Source organism: Nothobranchius furzeri, chromosome 18 (assembly GCF_043380555.1).
Source record: "Nothobranchius furzeri strain GRZ-AD chromosome 18, NfurGRZ-RIMD1, whole genome shotgun sequence".
Classification (NCBI taxonomy): Eukaryota; Metazoa; Chordata; class Actinopteri; order Cyprinodontiformes; family Nothobranchiidae; genus Nothobranchius; species Nothobranchius furzeri.
In genome coordinates, this window is record NC_091758.1 from 23,467,592 (window position 1) to 23,489,840 (window position 22,249).

Sequence of the window (22,249 nt, forward strand, 5' to 3'; positions counted from 1 at the left end):
AAGTGGCGCTCACTTGCAATCATGATGGTTTTGGAGTTTCCACCCAGACTGTCCTTCAACAGCCAGGTCAGAACCGAATCTCTGTAAGGAATGAAGCAGTGCCTTCGCCCGCCGCCTCCTCCTCCTGACAGGGAGCTGCTGTGGCTTCCCAACGTGCTCCCGTCACCCTCGGAGGCCACACTGTTGATACTCTGACAGCTGCTGGACATCTGGGAGTTCTGGGCTGTGGGGAAGAAACATACGTCTGGGAAAAAATGATTCTGATTTTCCGAACTTAAACGGTCAAACGGTAACTTTGTTTTTTACCGAGAGCTGAAATGACAATTCCCAAAGTAACCAGTGACTTGTTGATGTTGGAGCCTTCTGTCAGTCTGTCCCTGCAGTAGTTGGGATCTGCTCTCTCACTGTGAGATAACAATATATGAGCCTCCTTTTATATTGATTCAGAAAACCTGAGGACAGCAGTCAATATCCACCAGGGGGCACTTTGTGTGGTGACTTTATGAGAAAAAAGAAGATAGAATCGTACCTCCCAGCTAAGTCCACCAGGTTAATCTTGCTGACAGTTTCTGAAGGAAGGTTATTTTCTAGGACTGCCTGTAGAGAAAACAAGAGTCACTGTGCAGAAATCTAATAAAACTGAAAAAAGACCTTTAACCTGTAATCATTCTACAAACTGTCATCATGTATAAAAATGAATACCAGTTACTGGCCAAACTATTATAGCTTGACTTGATGAAGTCAGAGAGACAGAGAGAGAGAAGAGGACCTGTGTGTACTGGATGGTAAAGATGGCGTGGGATCTACTACTGGCGCCGTGGTTGTGGGTCGCTGCCGTCATCCGGTTAGCAATTCCTTCCTCTAGAAGCTCCATGGCCTGTTTGCTGTCTGAGACCACATGCTGAGAAAGCTCTGAGTAGAAAAATCACTGTTAAAATCTAAAATAATTACAAAAAAAACAGAGATGTGGCCTTAAAGCAACTTCTGACCTTATTAACAGGCTTAATGTGGAAATTATTTCCTAACTAGGAAAACTCGCTGTATCAGTGATCACAGACATATAGTGTAATTACCCATGATACACCAGATAATTTATTTTTCTTTGGTAAATAAAAAGCAAATGAAAGAAATGAAGCTCAAAAAGCACTAAAGAAACGTGCTTATATTTATATTTCAGGGATGTGTGCAACCACACACACCCAATACAAATAACAGATGTATGACAGCATTTCCTTTTCATTAAGATTGTTTGTCAACATAAACATTTGAAGAGAAAAGGCAAAAAACAGGAAGCGTTTTTCATCAGCATTTCCTTTGTGGTGATGACTAACTTTCCTTCAGATGCTCTTTAACTTCCATTCTTGAACCAGAGCGAGTTTTAAAGCAGTAAAACATGTGTGCTGATGAGCATGAGCACACGTGTTTTACCATAGGGACTTCTTGATTGTGTGTGTGTGTGTGTGTGTGTGTGTGTGTGTGTGTGTGTGTGTGTGTGTGTGTGTGTGTGTGTGTGTGTGTGTGTGTGTTAAAAGGCTCTGCTTAGAACAGAAAGGAAATGACTTCACTTCCTCTGGACAGCTGGGATTTCTCCAGACACGGACAATGAGTGGATGTTGGGATTTAAACACAGAAACTTGGATGGTTGAGGAGGAAAAAGGGGGGGAGAGAAAAAGGGATGCAGAGTTGGAGGGAGAAAAACTTAGCCTGGCAAGCCAGACTACATACTTTGCAAAGCAAGAATTTGGTCTAGTTCACTAGGCTAAGAAAAACTGGCTTCATAAACCAAACTTACCAGGCACGAGCATTACTCATAATACTACAGTTTACGCTACGTATTTAATTATGAAATGCATTGATAAAGAAGTAACGGGTAGTCATTTCACCAGATCATGGCAGGTAAAAAAAAAATTTAATTCCCAGAAAATTCATTATTCATAAAAGATTAATTTAAAGGCTGAAGACGTCTACTTAAAATGATAAATGACTATTCTACCAATTTTTCACCAAAGGTTTATTCAGTGTGTCGGCGTTTTGCTGCAAGAATAAAAAGAAAACTCTGTTTTGGGATTATATAATCTAAATCTAACATCTGCTGAAATCTGCTGTTAAGCTACAGGAAGGGAACCACTCCACAGGTTACGGTGTAGTTAGATATGGCTCACCTTGTACGTAGGGACCTTTCTCGGGATGTTCTCTGATTCTTAAGGAAACTCGGTTTTTCTGCCCTCCTTTCTTGAGCAGGTCTCTCACACGCTCGTTATAAATCTCCAAGAAGCTGCAAGACAAGAGAATACCCGGAAGTTAAACTTCAACGTGGATTATTAATTCTGGATTTTATTTGTTGAATTAATGAGATGCTTTCTGCAGGTCTAGATACAAGCCTAGCAGTTATATGTTTATGTTTATTAATTTAGCAGACACTTTTATCCAAAGCGACTTACAATTTATAACCTATAGGGCATGTTGTGATCTGTGGGGGAAACCGGAGTACCCGGAGGAAACCCACGCATGCATGGGGAGAACACGCAACTCCACGCAGAAAGGCCGCAGCCGAGTTTCGAACCTGCAACCTTCGTGCTGCGAGGCAACAGTGCTAGCCACTGCACCACCATGCAGCCCATATGAAAATTATATGAAAATTCATCTGTTAACATTTAAAATTTTCAATGAATTTCTGGTATTTTGGAAAAGTAAAAGTAGAAACTAATGGGACCATTGTGATTAGGGATGTCCCGTTCCAATATAGATATCAAAAACACTGTATTGGATTATATCGGACTGGATCAAAAATCTCCGATATCAGCAGTTCTATCCAGCAGCACACAGATCCAGCATGCAAAGTCCACATGATCAGAACAGTGTGTGCTAGCAAAGCAGCAAGGAACAATATCGGCCATGTGGCTGTATTTTCCGTTAAAGTCCGAAAAAGACATTTTGGCTCAGTGCAACACTTGTCGTGCACAAGTTCCCTGTGGTGGAACAGAACCGGGGGAGGGGTAATACATCCAACCCCATCGTGCATTTGAAGCAAGATCACAAAACATTGCATGAGGATTTTATCAGCGTGTGAAATAGAAACTTTAGACACTCAACTTGTAGCAGTTTGTCAGTGAACAATATTCTGTTTTTTCCTTATGTCCCTAACCTCAGCTGTTCACATTTATACAACCAAATGTTTTTTATACTAACTGAAGCTGGTTTTTGTTTTTGTTTCAGTAAAATCACTTGATCAAACCTTTTATATATTCCACACTATGAAGTAGGTAAAAGTATGTTTGATTTGTGCTGATACTTCAGATTGATATCAGTATCGGTCAATACTGAAAGCTGCAACATCGGTATCGTATTGGAAGTGAAATAAGTCGTATCGGAACATCCCGAGTTGTGATGTATGAGAACAAAGGGCTTTGTTTTTTGTAAAAATGGTCACATGGATTTTAGGATCTTTAAGTTTTTATCTTTGAATAAAATGTTAATAGTTTTTCCATGTGAGTAACAGCAAGCAAAAACGCAAAAAAACACAACATTTTAACAAACTAAATGGTGATCTGAGAGTAAGAAAGTCCTTTTTACTCAAGATTTTCTTGTTTGTTTAACCAGAATAAATGTAAAATATCAAAGCAACACAACCACCCACCTGATTTCCACTCTGCTTGAGTTTTGGCCAGTACTAAAAGTGTCTTCAGCACGAAAGAGACCCTGAAAGGTAAAATCAAATTATAAATAATCATAAATGTGAGAACTTCCATTAAATGTAATCTGTTTTACCTGACAAATACGAGGAGTCAAGCCAATGGAGTCCTGACGAAATAAAGAGGATAAGCACCATGAAGACTTGAGGCAATATGAAACATTTTTATGTAAACGATATCCTGTAATATTTATTCATGTGAAAAATAAACAAACATCATGTTGGGATTCCAGCACTACATGGCTCCTTACCGGCGTTCCCATCATGGTGTACGTCTTTCCAGATCCTGTTTGGCCATAAGCAAACAGACACACGTTATAGCCTTCAGACGCTCCAGACAGCACAGACACACCCAAGTCCTGGAACACCTGAGGAGATAAACACACTCCATCAATCACAAATACACAGAAACATCATATAAGAGCTATTTGAAGGCACACATATACCGGTAGATATTTTTCCTCCAAGGTGTTTAGGTGATTCAGAAAAGTGTTGACTTTAAATAATAACGTAAACATATCTGAGGTGTTTGTTGAGGTGAAGTGTTCACAGAGTTACTGCTGATGGCCTTGATCTGAGAAGCTGTGTGTTTTCCTAAAGAGTACACTGAGCTGGTGACAATGCAGTGGCACCAGGCCAGTGGTAGTGGGGGGTTGTGTTGCTTCCTGATCAAGTGTTTGCGTAAGAAGCAAGCAGGCCAGCTAATACTCTGAGAAAACAGCTTTTTTCAGATGTGAGGGTAGAAAGAGTGGGTCAGGAAAATAAAGCTGGTCTAAAAAGCTGCGTTCTTGAGATTGGAGATCCTGGAAAGCGCCATGAAAAGCAATCAACTGGGGCTCCATGTTTTTCTTTTCTTATTTGTACTCGTTTGAGCTCCAGAGGCAAGAGGTTATAAGCACAAGACTGAATGAAACAACTTTAAAGTTGTTGCCAGGTAAAGTAACCAAGCTTTTATTTGGGGATCCTTCTGTTGTGGTATTCATTTCTCTGAAAGGTAACACCCACCTAAACATTGTTACAGGACAAAGAACACCCTCCCATCCCAGCAGCGCTCCAACAGCTGGACCACGTCCACCGCCACTCTTTGAGACTTGAAGCGCGTTGAGCACTTAAAACACGCAGGAAGCACATCGACTCCTTTCTAAGACCAACAGAGCCGAAAAGTCTTGATGGGAATGCTACTAATGTAATGTTCAAGCATTGTTTTGTTTAAATCACATCATACTTCATCATATCAAGCTCAAGTTATGACTCCCTAGTAACATCACAGTTGCATGGATACAGTCAGGCTCTTTAATGTTTAATTATTTCAAGCTTTTAAAACAACTTTAAGAAGTTTGTAAGGTTCAATTAATTTATAAATGCTAGAACATCACATCACAAAACAGTCTCAAGCACTGTGCACAACCTTTTTTGGGTTTTAAAAGGATGATAAAATGGTTTATTCATTTGAGTCTTGTCTTATCAAAGCTAAACGTGTTGTATCTCAGTAACAGGCTGTTCATACTGCATAGCTCCAAAGATGGAGGGATGGATCTTGAGCTCTACATGTTGAAGTGTGTCCTCCAAAATTCTCCACTGGCTCTTTTGTCTTTGAGTGAAAATGTGCAAATATGTATAAAGTGTTGCTGTACGAGTGTGTGAATGAGAGACACACCTTCAAAGTGTTTTGAATATTCAAGATCAAGTACAAAGAGCTGTGTACTAATACATGATAAGGCTAATGCACGAGGCCTCAACTGCAAGCAGAAAAATGTAGTCCAAGACCAACAAGGGCTTTAGGGGGCAGCAACCTCATCTAGACCAGATCTGAGACTGGGGTGAACCGAGCTATCGGCCCCAATCTAGGGATTTTTTCAAGATCAGAGATCGGCCAAAAACTGTAATCAGTGCGCCCCTATTTATTGTTAAAGTAAATCATTGTTATTGAAACATTTTTGGAACAAGTGTGTCAAAACGAATACAAAAGTTTTGTTTCCAAAATTAGAAAAATGAAAGTCTAAAGGAACAAGCATGATTTTGTAGTTCAAACAGCATTGCTATACGTTCCTTTATATTTGAGAACATTATCTCAAGTCCAGTTGAAACTGGTATTCTTTGATGAATGTTCATATTAGTTTTCTCAATAAAAGGAAATTGAAACATTGACGTAATCTGATTTTAGTTAAGACAAAATCGGTATCGGCAAGTCAGGTTTTCTCAAGATCAGTGATCGGCCAAAAGCTGCAATCGGTGCACCCCTATCTAAGACACAGATTCAACCTTTGAACCATAACATACCTTGGGATCAGTGAGGGGTCCCCTTCCCTGGGCCCCTGGGCCAAGATTTAGCCATGAAAACTGTCAGATGTAAACAGTGGAGTAAGCAGGAATGCTCTCAAACTCAACCTCAGAGAATGAAACACAGAAGCATGTTCAGCATACCTCCCGCGTGTGTGACAGCAGACATGAGACGCTCTTGGCTCACAAAAGAGCAGGAACATGTTTTAGTTATTTAGCTGAAAGAGCCTAAACAAACATGAATGTGTTCGGTGGTCGTCTCGTTCTTGAAAGTGTGTGAATCGGGTTAGAAATAAAGGCAGGTTTTATTTTTTTCACGCTGCCTTTGTTTAAAACATCTTAAGGGCAGTAAATCTCCATACAGACGAGTTTTAAAATGTTTGCCTAAACATCTAAATCTAGACCAAAGCAGCATCTCTTTTCTTAACTGACTGTCTGAAAATACTAACACAGAATAGAAAACTGTGGCACGGGTAATGGAAATCATGACTTTGAATGTCAAAGCTTGCTGTCTGATGGGATTCGGACCACCAAGTGTTACCCCCCGCCTCTTGACTGAATGGAGACTTAAGCGCGAAGACAAAAGGCAGATCCACCGCTGTCTTGTCTTCATCTTAAACCTCAAAAACAGACTCTCGCCTTTCCTCAAACGCTGAATCAATACAGCCCTTGTTAAAGCTGACCCTTTAGACTCACTGTAGGACGAGGCCCAGGGTCACCTAGGGCTCTGCATAAAGGGCAGGAACGTCACTCCAGTGGTCCACTTATTACAATAAAACTGTATTTTAACATTATTAGCACTATTCTTCACCATAACCTGCTTTTTCCAACTCCAAGTCAGCAAAACACTAAAAATGATTCTTAAACAAAACAATAAAAAGTGATATCAAACCCCAGTGCCTGAGTATGTCTAGACATGCTAAGTCGGGCTATAATAAAACAACACTATTGTTTATTATCACTGTCACATCAAACTAAAATCATATTGTCATTTGTGCCCTTGTACTCAGCCTGCCTAAATGGAAACAACGGCCTTCTGTCACGGCCTCCTTCCATAGTTTCTATACCCCACAGCACTGGGAGGTATTTTTATACCAACAAAGCAGGTAGGCTAAGAGAAAGATGGCATTGCGGATATGGAAATGTGCTCCAGACTCAAATTAAGCAGGAGAAACAGCCTTGAGACAAATTTATTGAGCCAGAGCCACAGAAAGAGCCCAGACTGAAAAACACACATGGGGCAGACTAAACAGCTTCATGCACAGGAAGGCTGTTTTCACCATTGGACCAGTGCACATTTGTACGTTAATGTCTGTGTTGGGGTGCCAGCTTAGAAGAAGCATCAGAAACAAAAGGCTCAAAGTTTGCTTCCTTTCTTCAGTAAAATAATGGCTCAAACAATCCAATAACAACAGGAAACAGTAAAATATAGAATTCATTCATAACCAGGTCAACTAAACGAGATAAAATGGGGACTTTAGACCTAGTTGAGGTATGTTAGGAGCTTCATAATCATGTCATAAAAGTAGAAATATATTTAAGAAAACAATAAGATGACATGTGATAAAGAAGACTAATCTGTTTGGAGTGAAGTGAAAGTAGTCCAGGACAAATGCATATTTGATAAGCATTGGAAAAGAGGGAAAATCTGAAAGAACAAATATAAAAAGGGCTGCTAATGTCATGAGCCGGGGGTGAGTACTCATCTCTCTACATGAGATCTCTGAGTTGTGTCTTGCAGGAGAGGGAGCGGCAGCTGCACCTGATCAGCTAATCAGCGGGTTGGCTTCTTAAGGAAGAAAGTGACACTACTCGACGCCGGATGATTGTTGCTGACTGGTAGTTTCCTGCCCTCGTACTTGGCGCTTGGTTTTTGTGAACATTGTTACGTGTACCTTTTCCTGGGACTTTTGTGACTTTACGTCTCTTGGATGTCCGACCTCAGGTTCTCCTCATCTCTGGATTATTCCCTCACCACACTCAATAGAGCTCCGGACCCCACGTGACTCTCAGTTAGTGGACGCCATTTTGGCATGCAAAAAAGGTAAACAAACACGGATGTAACCATGAACATGAACGGGATCCGCTTGGATTTTACTTCGTCGGAGTTTACTTCACACTTTAAAACAGAAGAAATCGTTTTATATAGTCAGAAATTAAATAGACTAAACATCTCCGACCCTTACCGTGCCCCTGGGATACTTTTTAAAAACACCAGAAGCTGTCGGAGCGGACTTCTTACCGGCACAACACCGGACCTGGCCGGGGGAACCCCTTGGGATTCCCCCGGCCGGAGGAGCTGGGGAGAAGGTCTGAGACTCTCGACTCTACTGCCCGCTCCGACGCCAGAAGCTGTCGGAGCGGGCTTCTTACCGGCACAACACCGGACCTGACCGGGGAACCCCTTGGGATTTACCCGGAGGAGCTGGCTCCGGCGGCTGGGGAGAGGGAAGTCACGCTACTGCCCCCGCAACCCGACTCCGGATACGCGGATGAAAATGGATGGACGGACAAATAACAGATTTACACGTAAGTAGTCTCGGTGAGACAGATAATAGCGATCCAAAGTGCTTTTTATGTGTGATCTGACAATTGATCAACCATTGCTTATAAATTAAATACAGCTTAGCCGGTTAATTGCTGTGATCATAAAACACGTAAACGGCAGCACGCAGAACTCACGAGGCAACGTTTTACGTGATGTTTACTTGCTGCTATGAGTAATAAGACAGAAAAGGCCACGCCAAAATAAGTTTAGGAAGCCCACTAAGAATCATAATAAAAGCATTTAAAATAAATACCACACACAGTTGAGGAAACGTTGGTTTAAGTACCTGATATGAAGCGATCGCTGCATAAGCGAAAACCTTTACTCTCGGGATCCCACAGCTTCATTTTCGCCCGGTCACTAGCGCGTTTTATTACAATGATCCAATGTTTGCGGCGCTCCGGATCTTGGGGAATCCTGTAGATGGATCATTCCTTATGTCGTCCGCGTCTGTTCTGCATCCTGGGGCACAACAGGAATCTACCATATTTCCCGTTTGATTGAGTTATCTGACAATAACAAATAGTCCAGCTGCCGGCTTCTGCATGCCAATATGGCGCCGTTTCGATTTGAACTGTTGCATGCCGGGAGAAGTGACGTCAACTCCCGGAGCTCTATAGGACTCTGCTCTGCTCACATGCCACGTCATCCATTCACCTCTGACCAACCCGCTCTCCAACGACTACCCGCTCCCTTTCCAGCTCTGGAACCGCTCACCTTGATACCCCTGGCTTGTTACTCATCCCCTCACTCGTTGAACTCATTTTACCCCAGTATGTCCCCTCACTCATTATCTGTTGGATTTAAAGTTCTCAGGACTCACTTCTAATCTGCTCTCCCCTCCAGACGCTGCGTTTCCCATTTCCCCGTCCACTGGAATTCCCAGTACACCCTCAGTTACCGTTATCCACAAATAAAAATATTATTTTTCATTATACCGTCTCATGGGTTGATTCTGCATGTCTTGGGTTAGACCCCTTCCTCAGAACATGACAGCTATTAGAGAGGAAAAAAATGGTTATTTTCTTAAATGAGTTAAATACTATAATGGCTTGCTGTAGCAGTGCCAAATCTGATTTCATGAGGCTTGTTTTACTCTGAGTTCTGTTTAGCTTAGGTGTGTGTGAGATGTTGTCATGGGTGATGGCAAAAGGCCAGTAGAGTGAAACACATTTTCAAAGCCTTGTTCCTATAGGATTAGTAATATTTGGAGCAAAAGACACAAAAGTCCAAAAACATTCTCCAAATAAGTCACCTAAAAATAAAACTCTTTTATCTGATGCTGCAAAGTTTTACTGTCTGCGTCCAGAGGTGGACAGCTGCAGCAGAGGCGAGGGTTACTCAGTTCTTGTCCCACACTATCCAACTGGGTCACACAAACACAACAGCTGGGCTCAGAGCAAAACTAAATGCCTTTGTTTAAACGCAGCAACCAAAAAGTCACAGGAGATCCCTGTCCTTCCTGAGAGGAAACTGAAACTTAGAGGTGAAACAGGGAGAAAGACAACCCAAAGTTACACTCAGCCAAAGGAGACAGTGAGAAGGAAGCTGTTTGGCCAATGTTCAACAATGCTCTCGTTTGTCGCACTTGGACTAAATTTGTAGGTCACATTAGCATGGAAGAGCAGAGGGGTTATGAGCAAGGGAGGAGGTCCGCAAAGCATGGGTTTCTCATGATGGGACACATGGGAACAAAGGAGAGTGGAATGTCAGATGGATATTTTAAATGAAACTGAAGGCAGAGGGCAGTCTAACGCTCCATTTTAACACACTCTCCTAATGCTGACACAGGGGCAAAGGCTGGACTTAAACAAATAAATAAAACCATATCTGGAAACAGTTTGGAGACGTGTTTCTCCTCCCCCAGCCGGTGTTAGAGGGGCCAAAGTAGAACGTTGCAGAGCAGAGCTGCAGATTAGTCTTTATGGCATGGAAACGACTTCACCACACTTCAGACTGATCGGTCCCTAGGGTGATCCCTGTAGGGTACAGCTAATAGCATAGCTGCCCCTGCTAGGAGATAGCTGCTGCTACAGTACTAACGGCTAGCACAAACCCATTCCTTTATATTCAATTGTTCTTATAATCTGTGACGGATTATAATCACACTTGAGAAAACTAAATCAAGAGATTGCTTCCAGGATTTATTGTTGATTCCAGATGTGCTGCAACTGCTTGTCATCTACTAAGAGGCTAAATGTGAACCTATATGTAATAATCAAAGCAATTAAGTCCCTGTCCTTGTGGAGTAGAGACTCTGGGTCTTAAACCAGAACCAGGACGTTTGTACTTAACTAACCGGGTCTGATTTTGCTCCAGTCCCGTGTTGGTGATGGGGGGGGGGGGGGGGTACTCACGTGTGTGGGATTACTCCAATAAACAGAGACAGTATTCTTCCCCACTCTACTGCACCGCTGACCCACAGACCCAGAAACACTGTGAGCCATCAAACCTTGCACTGTACTGAAGGGGTCAGAGACAAGAAAGGGAGGCGGGGTGAGGAGACGGGCCCGATAGCTGGTTTCGTTTGTCAGTGAAAAACAACTTTCTGCTCCCAGCTGAATCCTCAGCAGTGACGTTTTTACACTGAAATTTAACTGTGAAAAATGACTTAGTGAAGCAGCTGTGACTTTGGCAAATGAGAGCGAGCGGCTGCCGAGGCACCCAAGGACTCAAGGAACTCACATCCTCACTCTCTCCTCGGTCCTAATTATTTCTCTCCTGTCCCTCCCTTCTGTTTTTCCTGCCATAAACAAGTTTAGTGTTGTTAAACTGCGGATTAAGTAAATACACCTTTATTGGTATAACATCCTTCCCAGGATAAAAAGACTTCACAATAGACATGTGAAACAAATGTAAGTATTCTGACCTGTATCTGAGCTCTACAGAAAAGCAGCAAATTACTCAAACAATCCAAACAACACCTGCTGCTGCTATGATCCACCATTACTCACCTGACAGAGTCCTCCTATTTGCTCACTGCTCACCCTATTTAAAGCTGTTCACATTCAAACAAACCCTTATTGACAAAAGTGCACCTCTATTGTCACCAATGATTGAATCCCCATTATCCATCAGTGATGCGCTGACATGTACAGTAGACAGGTCGGGGGGGGGGGGGGGGGGGGGGGGGGGGACTGGTTAGATGGTGCAGAACCGGAAAGGCTCCTGACTGATTAATGTGTTTCTCTGCATCATGTCCCTCCTTTGCTTCTGTCTTGGTCTTCTGAGGAATGTAAGAGAGTCTGTGCTTCTATTTTATTTGTTTGACGAGTATTTTGGTAAAAAAAAAAAAAAAAAGGCAATGGGTAAAAATCTAACAGGTAAAAACAGCCTCACCTGATTAAACTGGAAACTCCACAAAGATTAAATAAAGTTTTATAATAACAAAGTGTTACAATCCACAGGCTGAGCTATAACAAAAATATTTTCACCCCCTCACAGAGTCTTTCTGTTTTTGCTTCAATCTCTGCAGAAAAATGTCAATTTCAGACAGAGATCATCTGAGTAAATACAAATGTTAAAAAGTTCCTGTCCTTCTTGTTAAACCATTAAAACCTGTGATGAGGCATAGTTTGGAAAGCTGGTTCAGTGACATCCTGAAGCACAAAGTAGGCTGAAAGATCTCAAAATGTAACAAAAGACCTCAGAACATCTAAAGCATTTCTCTGCCTTAAGGTGAAGGTCGGAGGTCATATAACAGTGGAGGGTGACATTCAAACGAGAGTTCAAAGGTAAAAATCTCTGCTGACCAAAGACAACAGAAGGGCCAGTCTCACAACATCTCAATTCTTTGGACCGAGGACACAACAGCGGAACTTTTTGGGAGACGTGTTTCCTGTTTCATCTGATCTAGACCTGACACTTAAACATCACAGCAACAGTCAGACACAGTGGTGGTAGAGTGATGGTCTGGAGCAGCTTTGCTGATGGAACCATGATTTCTGCTCTCTAATAGCTTTTTCCACGCAGGTTGGTTCGCATAAAATTTCCCCTAAACAAAATTGTTTGAAAACTTTATTCTCTATTTGCGCAGATCATCTTTGTTTGAATAAAATTTAAAATTTGTTTTCCACTCTAAAACATTTAAGTGTGACATAAAAATCAGGGTTCAGGGCAGGTCACAGGACTGAATCTGCTCTTTTAATGGTTTTTAATGACACGTTTTTAGCCTGTGACATGGAACGATGTTGTCCTGCTATTGCTGGACTTATCTGCAGCTTTTGATACAGTTGACCACGAAGTCCTTTTGGACCGACTACAGGATTGGGTGGGGATAACTGGGCAGGCCCTCCAATGGCTTCGCTCCTACCTTCATGACAGGACATTTAGTGTTCAGATGGGTGAGGTGACATCACCCTGCGTGAGACTTCGTTGGGGTGTGCCACAGGGCTCTGTCCTTGGTCCTCTCCTATTTGCAGTGTATTTGCTTCCTCTTGGAGTCCTCCTTTGTCAGCATAATGTGAAATTTCATTTTTTTTGCTGATGACTGCCAGATCTATCTCCCTCTTCGACATGGGGAGGGTAGATCTATTTCTCCTTAATTGGACTGTTTGAAGGACATAAAATGTTGGATGGCTTCTAATTTTTTGCACCTAAATGAGAGCAAAACAGAAGTCATAATACTTAGTCCTGGCAGAAGAAATGGCTCAGGTGCTGATATTGACCTTGGCCCATTGACCCCCTATGAAAAGAAAATAGTAATTTGGGGATAAAAATTGACTCCTCACTTAATCTTGACACACGTAAATACAGTGGTGAGGTCCTGTTTTTTTTAACCTGAAACGACTATCCAGGATCAGGCCTCTGCTGTCCAGAGCTCATCTGAAGTCTGTGTTGCATGCTTTCGTCCTGTCCCGTCTGGACTACTGTAACGCTCTGTATGCTGGTCTGGGCCAGTGCACGGTTGCACGGCTCCAATTCGTACAGAATTCAGTGGCTAGGTTCCTGACAGGTACTAGATGTCGAGAGCACATTACCCCAGTGCTGGATGCTCTGCATTGGCTCCCGATGCAATACCGAGCTAAATATAAAATCTTAACTCTCGTTTATAAGGCCCTCCAGGGCAGTGCCCCCTCTTACATTACTGCACTTTTGCACAGGTATGCTCCATCTCGGTCTCTTCGCTCAGCCGAGCAGGGACGTCTGGTGGTCCCCCGGTCGAAATATCGATCGAGGGGTTATCGTGCATTTTCTGTTTTGGCTCCAACTCTGTGGAATGAATTGCCATTGAGCATCAGGCAGGCATCGTCCCCTCAAGTCTTTAAGTCTCGTCTAAAGACTCATTTTTATTTGATTGCTTTTCAGCGCTAGGGTTCTTTGAATTGCCCTGACATTATGGTTTTTAATACTTCTTCGTTTTGATCAGGATGCTTGACCTTATTTTGTCCACCATTTGTTTTTAATTGATTAGTCTTATTCTGTTATCTCTCTGTATTTGTAATATTGCTTGCTTGTTATTTTATGATTTTATGTTTTTATCTTGCTTTTATGCCCAGGTACTGGGAATGTTTTTATGATGATGCTGTTCAGCACCTTGGGCTTCTGATAACGTTGTGGAAGGTGCTCTACAAATAAAATTGATTGATTGATTGATTGATTGATTGATTGATTGATTGATTGATTGGTTGGTTGATTGATTGATAAAGAAAAAACAGCAAATATGTCAGGGAGCAAATACTTTCTCACAGCACAATAGGAGGAACTAAAATGTTACTGTATGAAGCTGAAGCTCATCGCTGTGCCACAAACTATCGGTCTGGTAAAATAAAGTAAAATAATATTTTTGTGTTATAAAGAAATGTGTGAATGTGCTTCAACAATTGGGCTGGAAAAAAGACCAACACAGGATTTTACATTTAAGAACCGTCATCCATAATGCATCATTTAAATATTTTACACCATGAACACTATTCAGCAAAGATGTGATGTCATGGTACACAAGCTGCTTTGTTAGAGATGATTCTTTGGATTCTGTCGCAGGAAAAGAGGTCAAATTTAAATCCAGCAATTCTGTCTTTTGCAAGGGCCTCATCGCCCACCCCGGGGCATGAAAGGAATGCCTTGTTGCAACCAGGCTGCTGTGAGAGGACGTAGTTCTGATCAGAACAGAGGCAGTCAGATCCAGAATCATACAGAAGAGAGAAAAGAAGGAGAATGGGACGTAGGGCCAAAATGTCTGCTGTTATCGGTGCAGTGTGCAAATACCACAGCTAAATGAAATCCACACAAAAGAAGAGGACACAAGCAGAGAGGGTGTGGCTGTCCTGCAAACTCCAGGAGCAAAGAATGGAAAAAGTGTCCTAAATATAACGCCAGTGTTTATGATTAGCTTTAAAAATGTGATTAATAAAAGTACATTTCTGCATGGAAAATGAATCTAAAGGAGCTAGACATGGAGAATTTCCCTGTAATGAAATTAGGCACTTGTTATCTAGGGTTCATCTCAGGTTCCAGAAACCTCCAATCAGAGCCACACAAAGATATCTAATCGCCCCAATCACAGCCAGGACATGAAAGCTGCCTGACTCCAGCCACACAATTTCTGAGGCAAACAGACTTCTGGGTAACAGACAGAGCTGATATCACAATCCCAAGTGGCCATCTGTGTAAAAACATACACCACACTAGTTGTACTTTGGCCACAAGAGCAGTGTTTCCTCTGGGCTCCTCCTTTGGAGATCGTGTTTGTGTGATGTCAACTTGTGGCCAAAGCTACACAGATAACAGCTCTTAGAGCAGGACACACCAACAAAAACAACCCAAAACACATAAAAAATGTTTACATGTCACCATTAAACCTGGCAGTATAATAAATAAATCATTAGTAATGGATCATGTGGCTATATCACAATCAGAAATATTTAAATTGCAAGAAAAAAATCAAAGAAACTAAGTTTAACTGCTCACAATATAAATAAGGAACTGAGTAGGTGCACACCCAATTAAAAAATGTGTAAACAGTGAACATTGTAGTTTGTGTGGTCAGTAGATTACCTCCTCCTGTGCAGCGTAGTGAGGGTCTGCCGGGTCCACAGACCAGTAGCAGTAATCAAAACAAAACTCCAGGAGCTTCTCCCTGGAATCCACAGATCCCTCCGTACATCCATCCAACTTCAGGAAAGAAACAAAACACAACTCTTACTAAATGTACCTGCGCTATCAGCACTTAGCATAACATTAGCGGCTAGGGTCAATCAGTCCATGTGTGGTTCTTTTTAAATGGCAATTACAGAACGTCCCTCCATAGTGAAACTGAATTTGTGTTTATTTATTTAATAACAAGTTAAGGAAAAAGATGCAGCAGCTAAATTAAAGAGAACATAGTAAAAAAAATATAAGCTAGCACAACATATTTTATCTATGGGACTACTACAGGATGGAAATGCAAGCAGGCTGTTTCCATTCATTAACACAGCTCTTCCTCCTCCTTCAGTGCCTTATTCGCTTCGGCGCGTCAACACTTAACACTGTTCTGCTTACCGAGAGCGATACAAGCACTGAGAACGAAAACAGCACAGCAGCATTTAGTGTTGCTTGTGAACAGCTGTTAAACTAGAGAACAACACGGCATCGCAGCAATTTTTCTAAATCACTGCATTCATTTGAGTTGAGTGAAACTCAGATGTTTCACTGAATGGATTTAAGATGTAAGTAAACTGGTTGGTGCAAGTTTGTAAAGATTAAGCAGAAACCCATCAATATCAAAGTATCATCTTCTTCCTTCTGTGGTGTGGCTGTGAGAGACAACCATTTACCCCCTTTGGTTTATTACTACTCAGATTATTAGGTCTTTTATAGTCACCATCAAAAACATTTTCCCCTTAATTATTTCTGCCTGTGATCCTCCAAAACTGCCCCACTTTTTCCATACATAATTACTCCCGTGAGACCCGGAGAGCCTCGGAGTTTTGATCCTTTTCCGAGGCAGAAGGAGGCCATGTGTGGCTTGTCTCTTGTCACATCATTTAGAACCGATTTTTCTACCCCCACACCCAACTCTTCTACAGGAATCCATGTTTAGAAATAGAAATGTAAACAAAGAGGGTTTTCGTCAAGAAGCAATCTAAGACAATAAGTACTTATCAAACATGAGCGTGTGTTCCTGCTAAATTTGAGTTTTTACACATAAAGTTTATTCATTCTATTCATGATTACATAAATTTTAAAACTTGGATATGGATATAGTTTGATTTATGACCAACAACATGGTCAGAACATCTTAAAACTGGGTTATAAAGGGAAAAAAATGAACAGACAAGGCTAGACTGAAAAAGCAAGCTGGTAAAGTAGTGAAAGTGTCGCCTCGCAAGAGGAAAACACTCATAATTATTTCCAAATGTGAGAAACTTCTATTAAATCTATAAAAACCAACTTCAAATATAAGATTACAGCATAAATCAACAACAAATTAAAACAAGAACCAGATTGAACGACTTAATTAACATCAAAGCTCCTGTTTCTTCTGTTGTTAGAGTCGTTTTCTAGGAGTATGTTGTAATTTTAACTGTGCAGGGTTTCAGACCACATGTGGCCGACAGAAAGATACTCTCGATCCATGTGTGTGTGTGTGTGTGTGTGTGTGTGAGCTCCAAACACACCATCAACAACAGTGACACCAACCAGGAAAAGGCTGATCTGAGGCTATAAACATCCTGTTGCTCTGACAGATAACCTCCTTCGTCCTACTACTGATTCATTTTGGTCCTGCCAACAAACCAAAACAATTCAATCAATAAAAGTCACGTTCTCTGTGTGGGAAAGCTCACCTTCACATTTTGGATTCGCACAAACTTATCCTCCACCTGAACTGCTATCCTTCCTCCATCGGTGCTCTCCCTGTGGTAGAGAAAAATAAACCGACTGTGTTTCAGGTGATGTGATCCACTCTGATGAAAACAGCAACATCAGGAGGGAGAAAACAATACCCCCCCCCCCCCGCCCCACACACACACACACACACATACACAGGAGAGATGATAAAATCTAAAGAATGTGATCAGTATAGATCAGGATCTGACCGAAAACCGGACACGGAAATTCCCTTTAGGACTAAGCATTGCATTATTACCGAATGTACTGTTTCTGTTTTGCTGAGGCGAGTTTAACCGACGCTGTCCAGATACATTTAGGAGGACTTGAGGTCATCCCATAACAGGTAACTCAATGAATATTTGTGTGCATCTGATACATGAAATTCTCACACAAGAACACAACTGACCAGTTTCAGATTTCATGAAAGTAGACCCCAGTGCTCCACTTTCACTAGGGAGGCAGCTAGAGCCGTTTTCACAGATTTGAGCGAGTGCACTGTTGTGTGAGCACAGTCATGTGTGTGTGTGTGTGTGTGTGTGTGTGTGTGTGTTTCAGCAGCTGGACCAAGTTGATCTGACGCAACACATGGAAAACCGGAGGCATTAAGAAACTGATCTCCGGGAGTGACTTGGATCTCCAGGAGCGATAACGATGGTAAATGCTGCCTGTAGCACAAACGCTGCTTCTGGGGGTAGGAGCAGATGAAGAGGCTGTTGTGCTCTCCAGCTCTCTCTGGGCTTCAACACGCGGAACTCATTAGGCCTACCCCAGCTGTGGCCCAACCCAAAACCACCAACCTTCGATGCAGAACTCCAACCAGCGCAGCGAAGACGACGCTTTGCCATGAAGCATAGAAACTTTACTTAAAAACTAGAGATTTCACAGTTGGGTTACATGTTTCTTGCACATGGCTGCATTCTCAGGGGAGCCCTGATTCCTACTGGTCACTTAAAACAAAGAGTAACACAAATGTGCAACCAGCTAATGCAGCTAACCAGCAGTTCCAAATTTACAGGGAAGGATTAGAAGACGGTGAATCCATCATGATAACAGGGTTAGTGAATTGGGAAGAAATGATTTGCATGACAGTGCACAACTGATACAATAAATGTTTTTGTTATGCAAAATATGAGGGAAAGTGCTGAATGAATCACCATCCTGCCTTTTATAGCTGGAATGAGGCTTTGTTTTAGAACCAAGCCCCCACAAAGTGGCACAAAAATTGACTCCAACCCAGAAGTACCAAAAATTGCAGTTCCACCCTCATCCGCTGGGGGCTGGTGTCAGAAGCGAGCAAACCCTCATTGACTCCCATGTTAAAAATACCGATTTCACAGCAGAAATAAACATGTTTACAGCCTGGTACCAAAACATGTTTTTGGTTTAAATTATCTAGTTTACACTCATGACAACTCTGAGGGGGGGTGAATTTTTTTCTCACTCTTCTGTTTAAGTGTATTAAAAGCCTAAAATTCTGTATAATTAATGAGCATCAGACCCACGTGACCACAGAGATAGCTCCATGGAAAGGCCTCAGTAGAGCCTCGGTCTGGCTTGGAAACTGTTCCGGGATTTTGAGTCTCTGTGTTTGTGTATTCTTGTTTGGATATTTTTTGTGCAACTGTTGGACAAAATGACTTGCTGTGGCATTAATTGAACTAATAGAGCGTCCAAGGAGTCTCCACTTCATTTTTTTCGGTAAGTAAAATTATATTTATGCATTTTAGGTCACTGCTGAGCTGAGCTTAGATTTTAACATGTACTGTTTAACCATGAAATTTAAACGTAATAGGGTAAAACCCAGTGCATTTAACATAATGCTGCACTTTAGAAAATGAGTTGAAATATAACATGTTGGTGGAGCTGGGTTCCGACTATCGGCTTGTGGAGCTCTTGGGAGACCGATGTTTTCCACCCGTTTCTCCCCTCCCCGCAGCTCGGCGCATCTCTGTCTGATCGCGTCTTCTGTCTGCTGCGCGGGCTGCTGGCTTGTGGAGCTCTCGGGGACCTCTGTGTTCCACCCAGTTTTACCCAGCGGTCAGCCCGGCGTATCTCTGACTCAGAAGCTCTGGTGTTGTGCACAGTTAACTCCGGTTGTAGCTAGGTTGCTACCTCCGTTAGCTTAGCTCCCACCTCTGCGTTAGCTTTGGGTTAGCTTCAGGTTAGCTTGTAGCTAGTTCGACCGGGTGTCATCAGTTGATCCCAGCCTTACAGCCCCACCCTCAGCTCCACCTCTCTTCCCTTTTGTGGCATTGTCTGGGCTTGACGGAACCTGTGACACGGTCAAAATGGCGGTGGTGGCCACCTCCCATTTTAGCACAAAAACGTGTTATTGGAGCCTATGGAAATGAATTTTCCAGTATATATGTCGATGTTTAGAACCGTAGTGACCTGCAACTTAACCAGTCCTGCAGCCACAGAGCTCATACACGCATCACAACAGCACAGAAACCTGTTACCCAACATGCCATTCCAACTGGCCCAAAACTCTACAAAGGGGTACTCCAGAGGGGTGGAGGAACTGTACCACCCAAGCTCCTTTAGTTTGAAAAGTTATTACAGCACAGTAAAATGTGACTTTCCCCATATAGGTCTCAGACTACACAAAGTAAACATTTGTTCATGGTGCATTTAAAAGACAGGTAAGGGCATATGCTGGTGAAGGTTTTAGGTCACATCTTTCTACATTTAATCAACACGACTCTCTCTCAATAGCAACTAACAACTCATCAGGAGGTAGAGATTAGGGGTATTCAGAGTAGTTTCTGCTCATTAAACAACAATAGACAGCTACAGTTTATAAGCCTGACTCTTCTATTTTCCAGTCAGAATTGACAAAGCTCCCCGGATGAGAAGTGAAACGTCTTCAAGAAACCAAAGAAGTCTAGTTGCCTTCATCTGAACCCTTCTGAAGTATAAAAGCATACGATAATTGGACTTTGATATAAATTAAATTAATAAAGATATAAATAGATCTTCTACCAGATATACCCTAATTTTTTGTCATAATTTGACATGCATTAGTTCAGGCTTGGAGGGCCGCAAAGTTAATCTGCCCCGTCAAAACCAATTTGTTCCAATTGAAATCAAAGAGCTATATATGACAGAATACAAATTTTCTCTAACTTAAAATCCAAAAAGTAAAATGTGTCAAGTGAAAGATCTGTTACTGTTAGAATGGATTTGTGCTTAGAGATGATGAGTTCAAAGTCCATGCAAAATGTCATTTCTTTTAAACACTGTTTGGCAAAGATGCATTCAGGGGCCAGTGGGAGAGGGGTTTTATTTTTCAGATTTGCCGATGATAAATTGAGTCTGAAAAGGGTCTGCAGTGGTGCGGGATCGATCCATGTTCCAACCCTCACCCATGGTCACCTTAGGGATAGGGTGAGAAGCTTGGTCGAACAGGAGGGGCTCAGAGTAGATCTACAGCTCCACTACATTGAGAGGAGCCAGTTGAGGTGGCTCAAGCATCTGGTTAGGATGCCTCCTCAATGCCTCCCTGCAATTTTCCGGGCACGTCCAACTGGGAGGAGACCCAAGGGACATGCTGGAGGGACTTTGTTTCTGGGCTGGCCAGGGAACACCTTGGGATTCAGAGCTGGCAATAGTGGCTGCAGAGAGGCAAGTCTGGGCCTATCTGCTTAGGCTTCTGCCTCTGCGACCTGACCCTGGATAAGCAGCTGAAAATGGATGGAAGGTCATAAAATTGGCCAATCGTGCTGCATACTGGCTGATTCCCATCTGCAGACCATATTTCTAGTGTACCTCTTAATGTTTATGGGAGGTTATTACTGTGTAACAAAATCTCTCACAACGTTTCACCCAATTTTACCTTCATCACACAACTCATTTATCTCACAGAGGAGTCCAGTCAGCTTAAAAACACTCCCATCAGGACAGAACGGTTTGATCATTGGAAGATAAGTGATTCGCTTGTTTTTATTTAATAAAATAACACAAGAAACCAGATATTGGCATGACTACAGCAGATGTATTTAGACTTTAAAGCATTTATTTTCACTCTTCGGACCCAGTTGTAAAAAGCAACAACTTTGACGTAAATCACGTAAGAGGTTTTCACACCTAACCACAGACACAACTGCTACAGTTGTTTTCCTTCACCATGTGCACCACTTATCACCACTACTGCGGTTGGTTCACTCGAGTAGTCCAGCTCAAAGGCAAATTATGCCTGTTTACAAATGACTGCAGCCAAAATGACGGACACCACTCACCAAATTAATTCATAATAATAAAAAATATCAGCGACACAACTGTGATTCGTTTAAGCGTTAAAATGAGCTAGAAGTTTAAAAAAAGACAAACTTACCTCGCGCTCGGAGGTCGCACCCGAACGGCAACTTTAACATTTGCCATGTTCTTAATGAGGTTTTAGAGAACCCAGAGGTCCAGAGTCGGTATAAAGTCACTTTTTGTCCGTCAACATAATGATTGAGGTGTTACTATTTCGGTAAAAGGAGGATAAAGCTGCTCGGACATCTTCGGGTGTGGTTCGGAGGGCGCGCGCCGACTTTCTCAAACTCTTCGGACACTTCCTCGCGGAGCGGACAAGGGCTGGAGGGAGGAGATGCTGCTCACTCACTCCTCCCTTTAATCTGTTGGGATTTGAATTAGAACAGTTTTAAATACGAATGTGACTTCTTCTATCCCACCATTATTACTTTTTTCAGATACAAAGATTATTTTCTCTCTGCTTTGATTAAAAACAAAAAAATAAATTAAAAACCATACAAAACAAGACATCAGAACAAATCTTTATTACATATTTTATTTTTCTCATAAAACATTTCGGCCTGAAAGATGCAGGAAATGCAGTTCAACATGAACAAAATGGATTACAAACGCATTGTATCATTTATGAAATAAACATGCATTCACTAGTTAAGGTCAAA

At 42.0% G+C, this 22,249-nt stretch overlaps 1 protein-coding gene across 3 annotated transcripts in view; it reads right to left on the minus strand.

Annotated features, from left to right (window-relative positions):
- Positions 1-21,873, minus strand: part of stard9 (StAR-related lipid transfer (START) domain containing 9) — a 39,339-nt gene extending 17,466 nt beyond the window's left edge. For 2 of the 3 annotated variants that reach the window (XM_015969664.3, XM_070546836.1), the window contains exons 1-11: positions 21,667-21,873; positions 17,288-17,357; positions 15,516-15,632; positions 3,943-4,059; positions 3,769-3,801; positions 3,638-3,699; positions 2,163-2,275; positions 770-912; positions 530-597; positions 307-404; positions 14-223 (exon numbers count right to left, since the gene is read on the minus strand). In XM_015969664.3, the coding sequence (XP_015825150.3) occupies positions 14-223; positions 307-404; positions 530-597; positions 770-912; positions 2,163-2,275; positions 3,638-3,699; positions 3,769-3,801; positions 3,943-4,059; positions 15,516-15,632; positions 17,288-17,357; positions 21,667-21,713 (1,078 nt within the window). In that variant the 5' untranslated portion in view covers positions 21,714-21,873. Of the gene's footprint in view, positions 1-13; positions 224-306; positions 405-529; positions 598-769; positions 913-2,162; positions 2,276-3,637; positions 3,700-3,768; positions 3,802-3,942; positions 4,060-15,515; positions 15,633-17,119; positions 17,227-17,287; positions 17,358-21,666 lie in introns of those variants that run through there. The other variant, XM_070546837.1, reaches the window with a different exon arrangement.
- Positions 21,874-22,249: the final 376 nt, after the last annotated feature.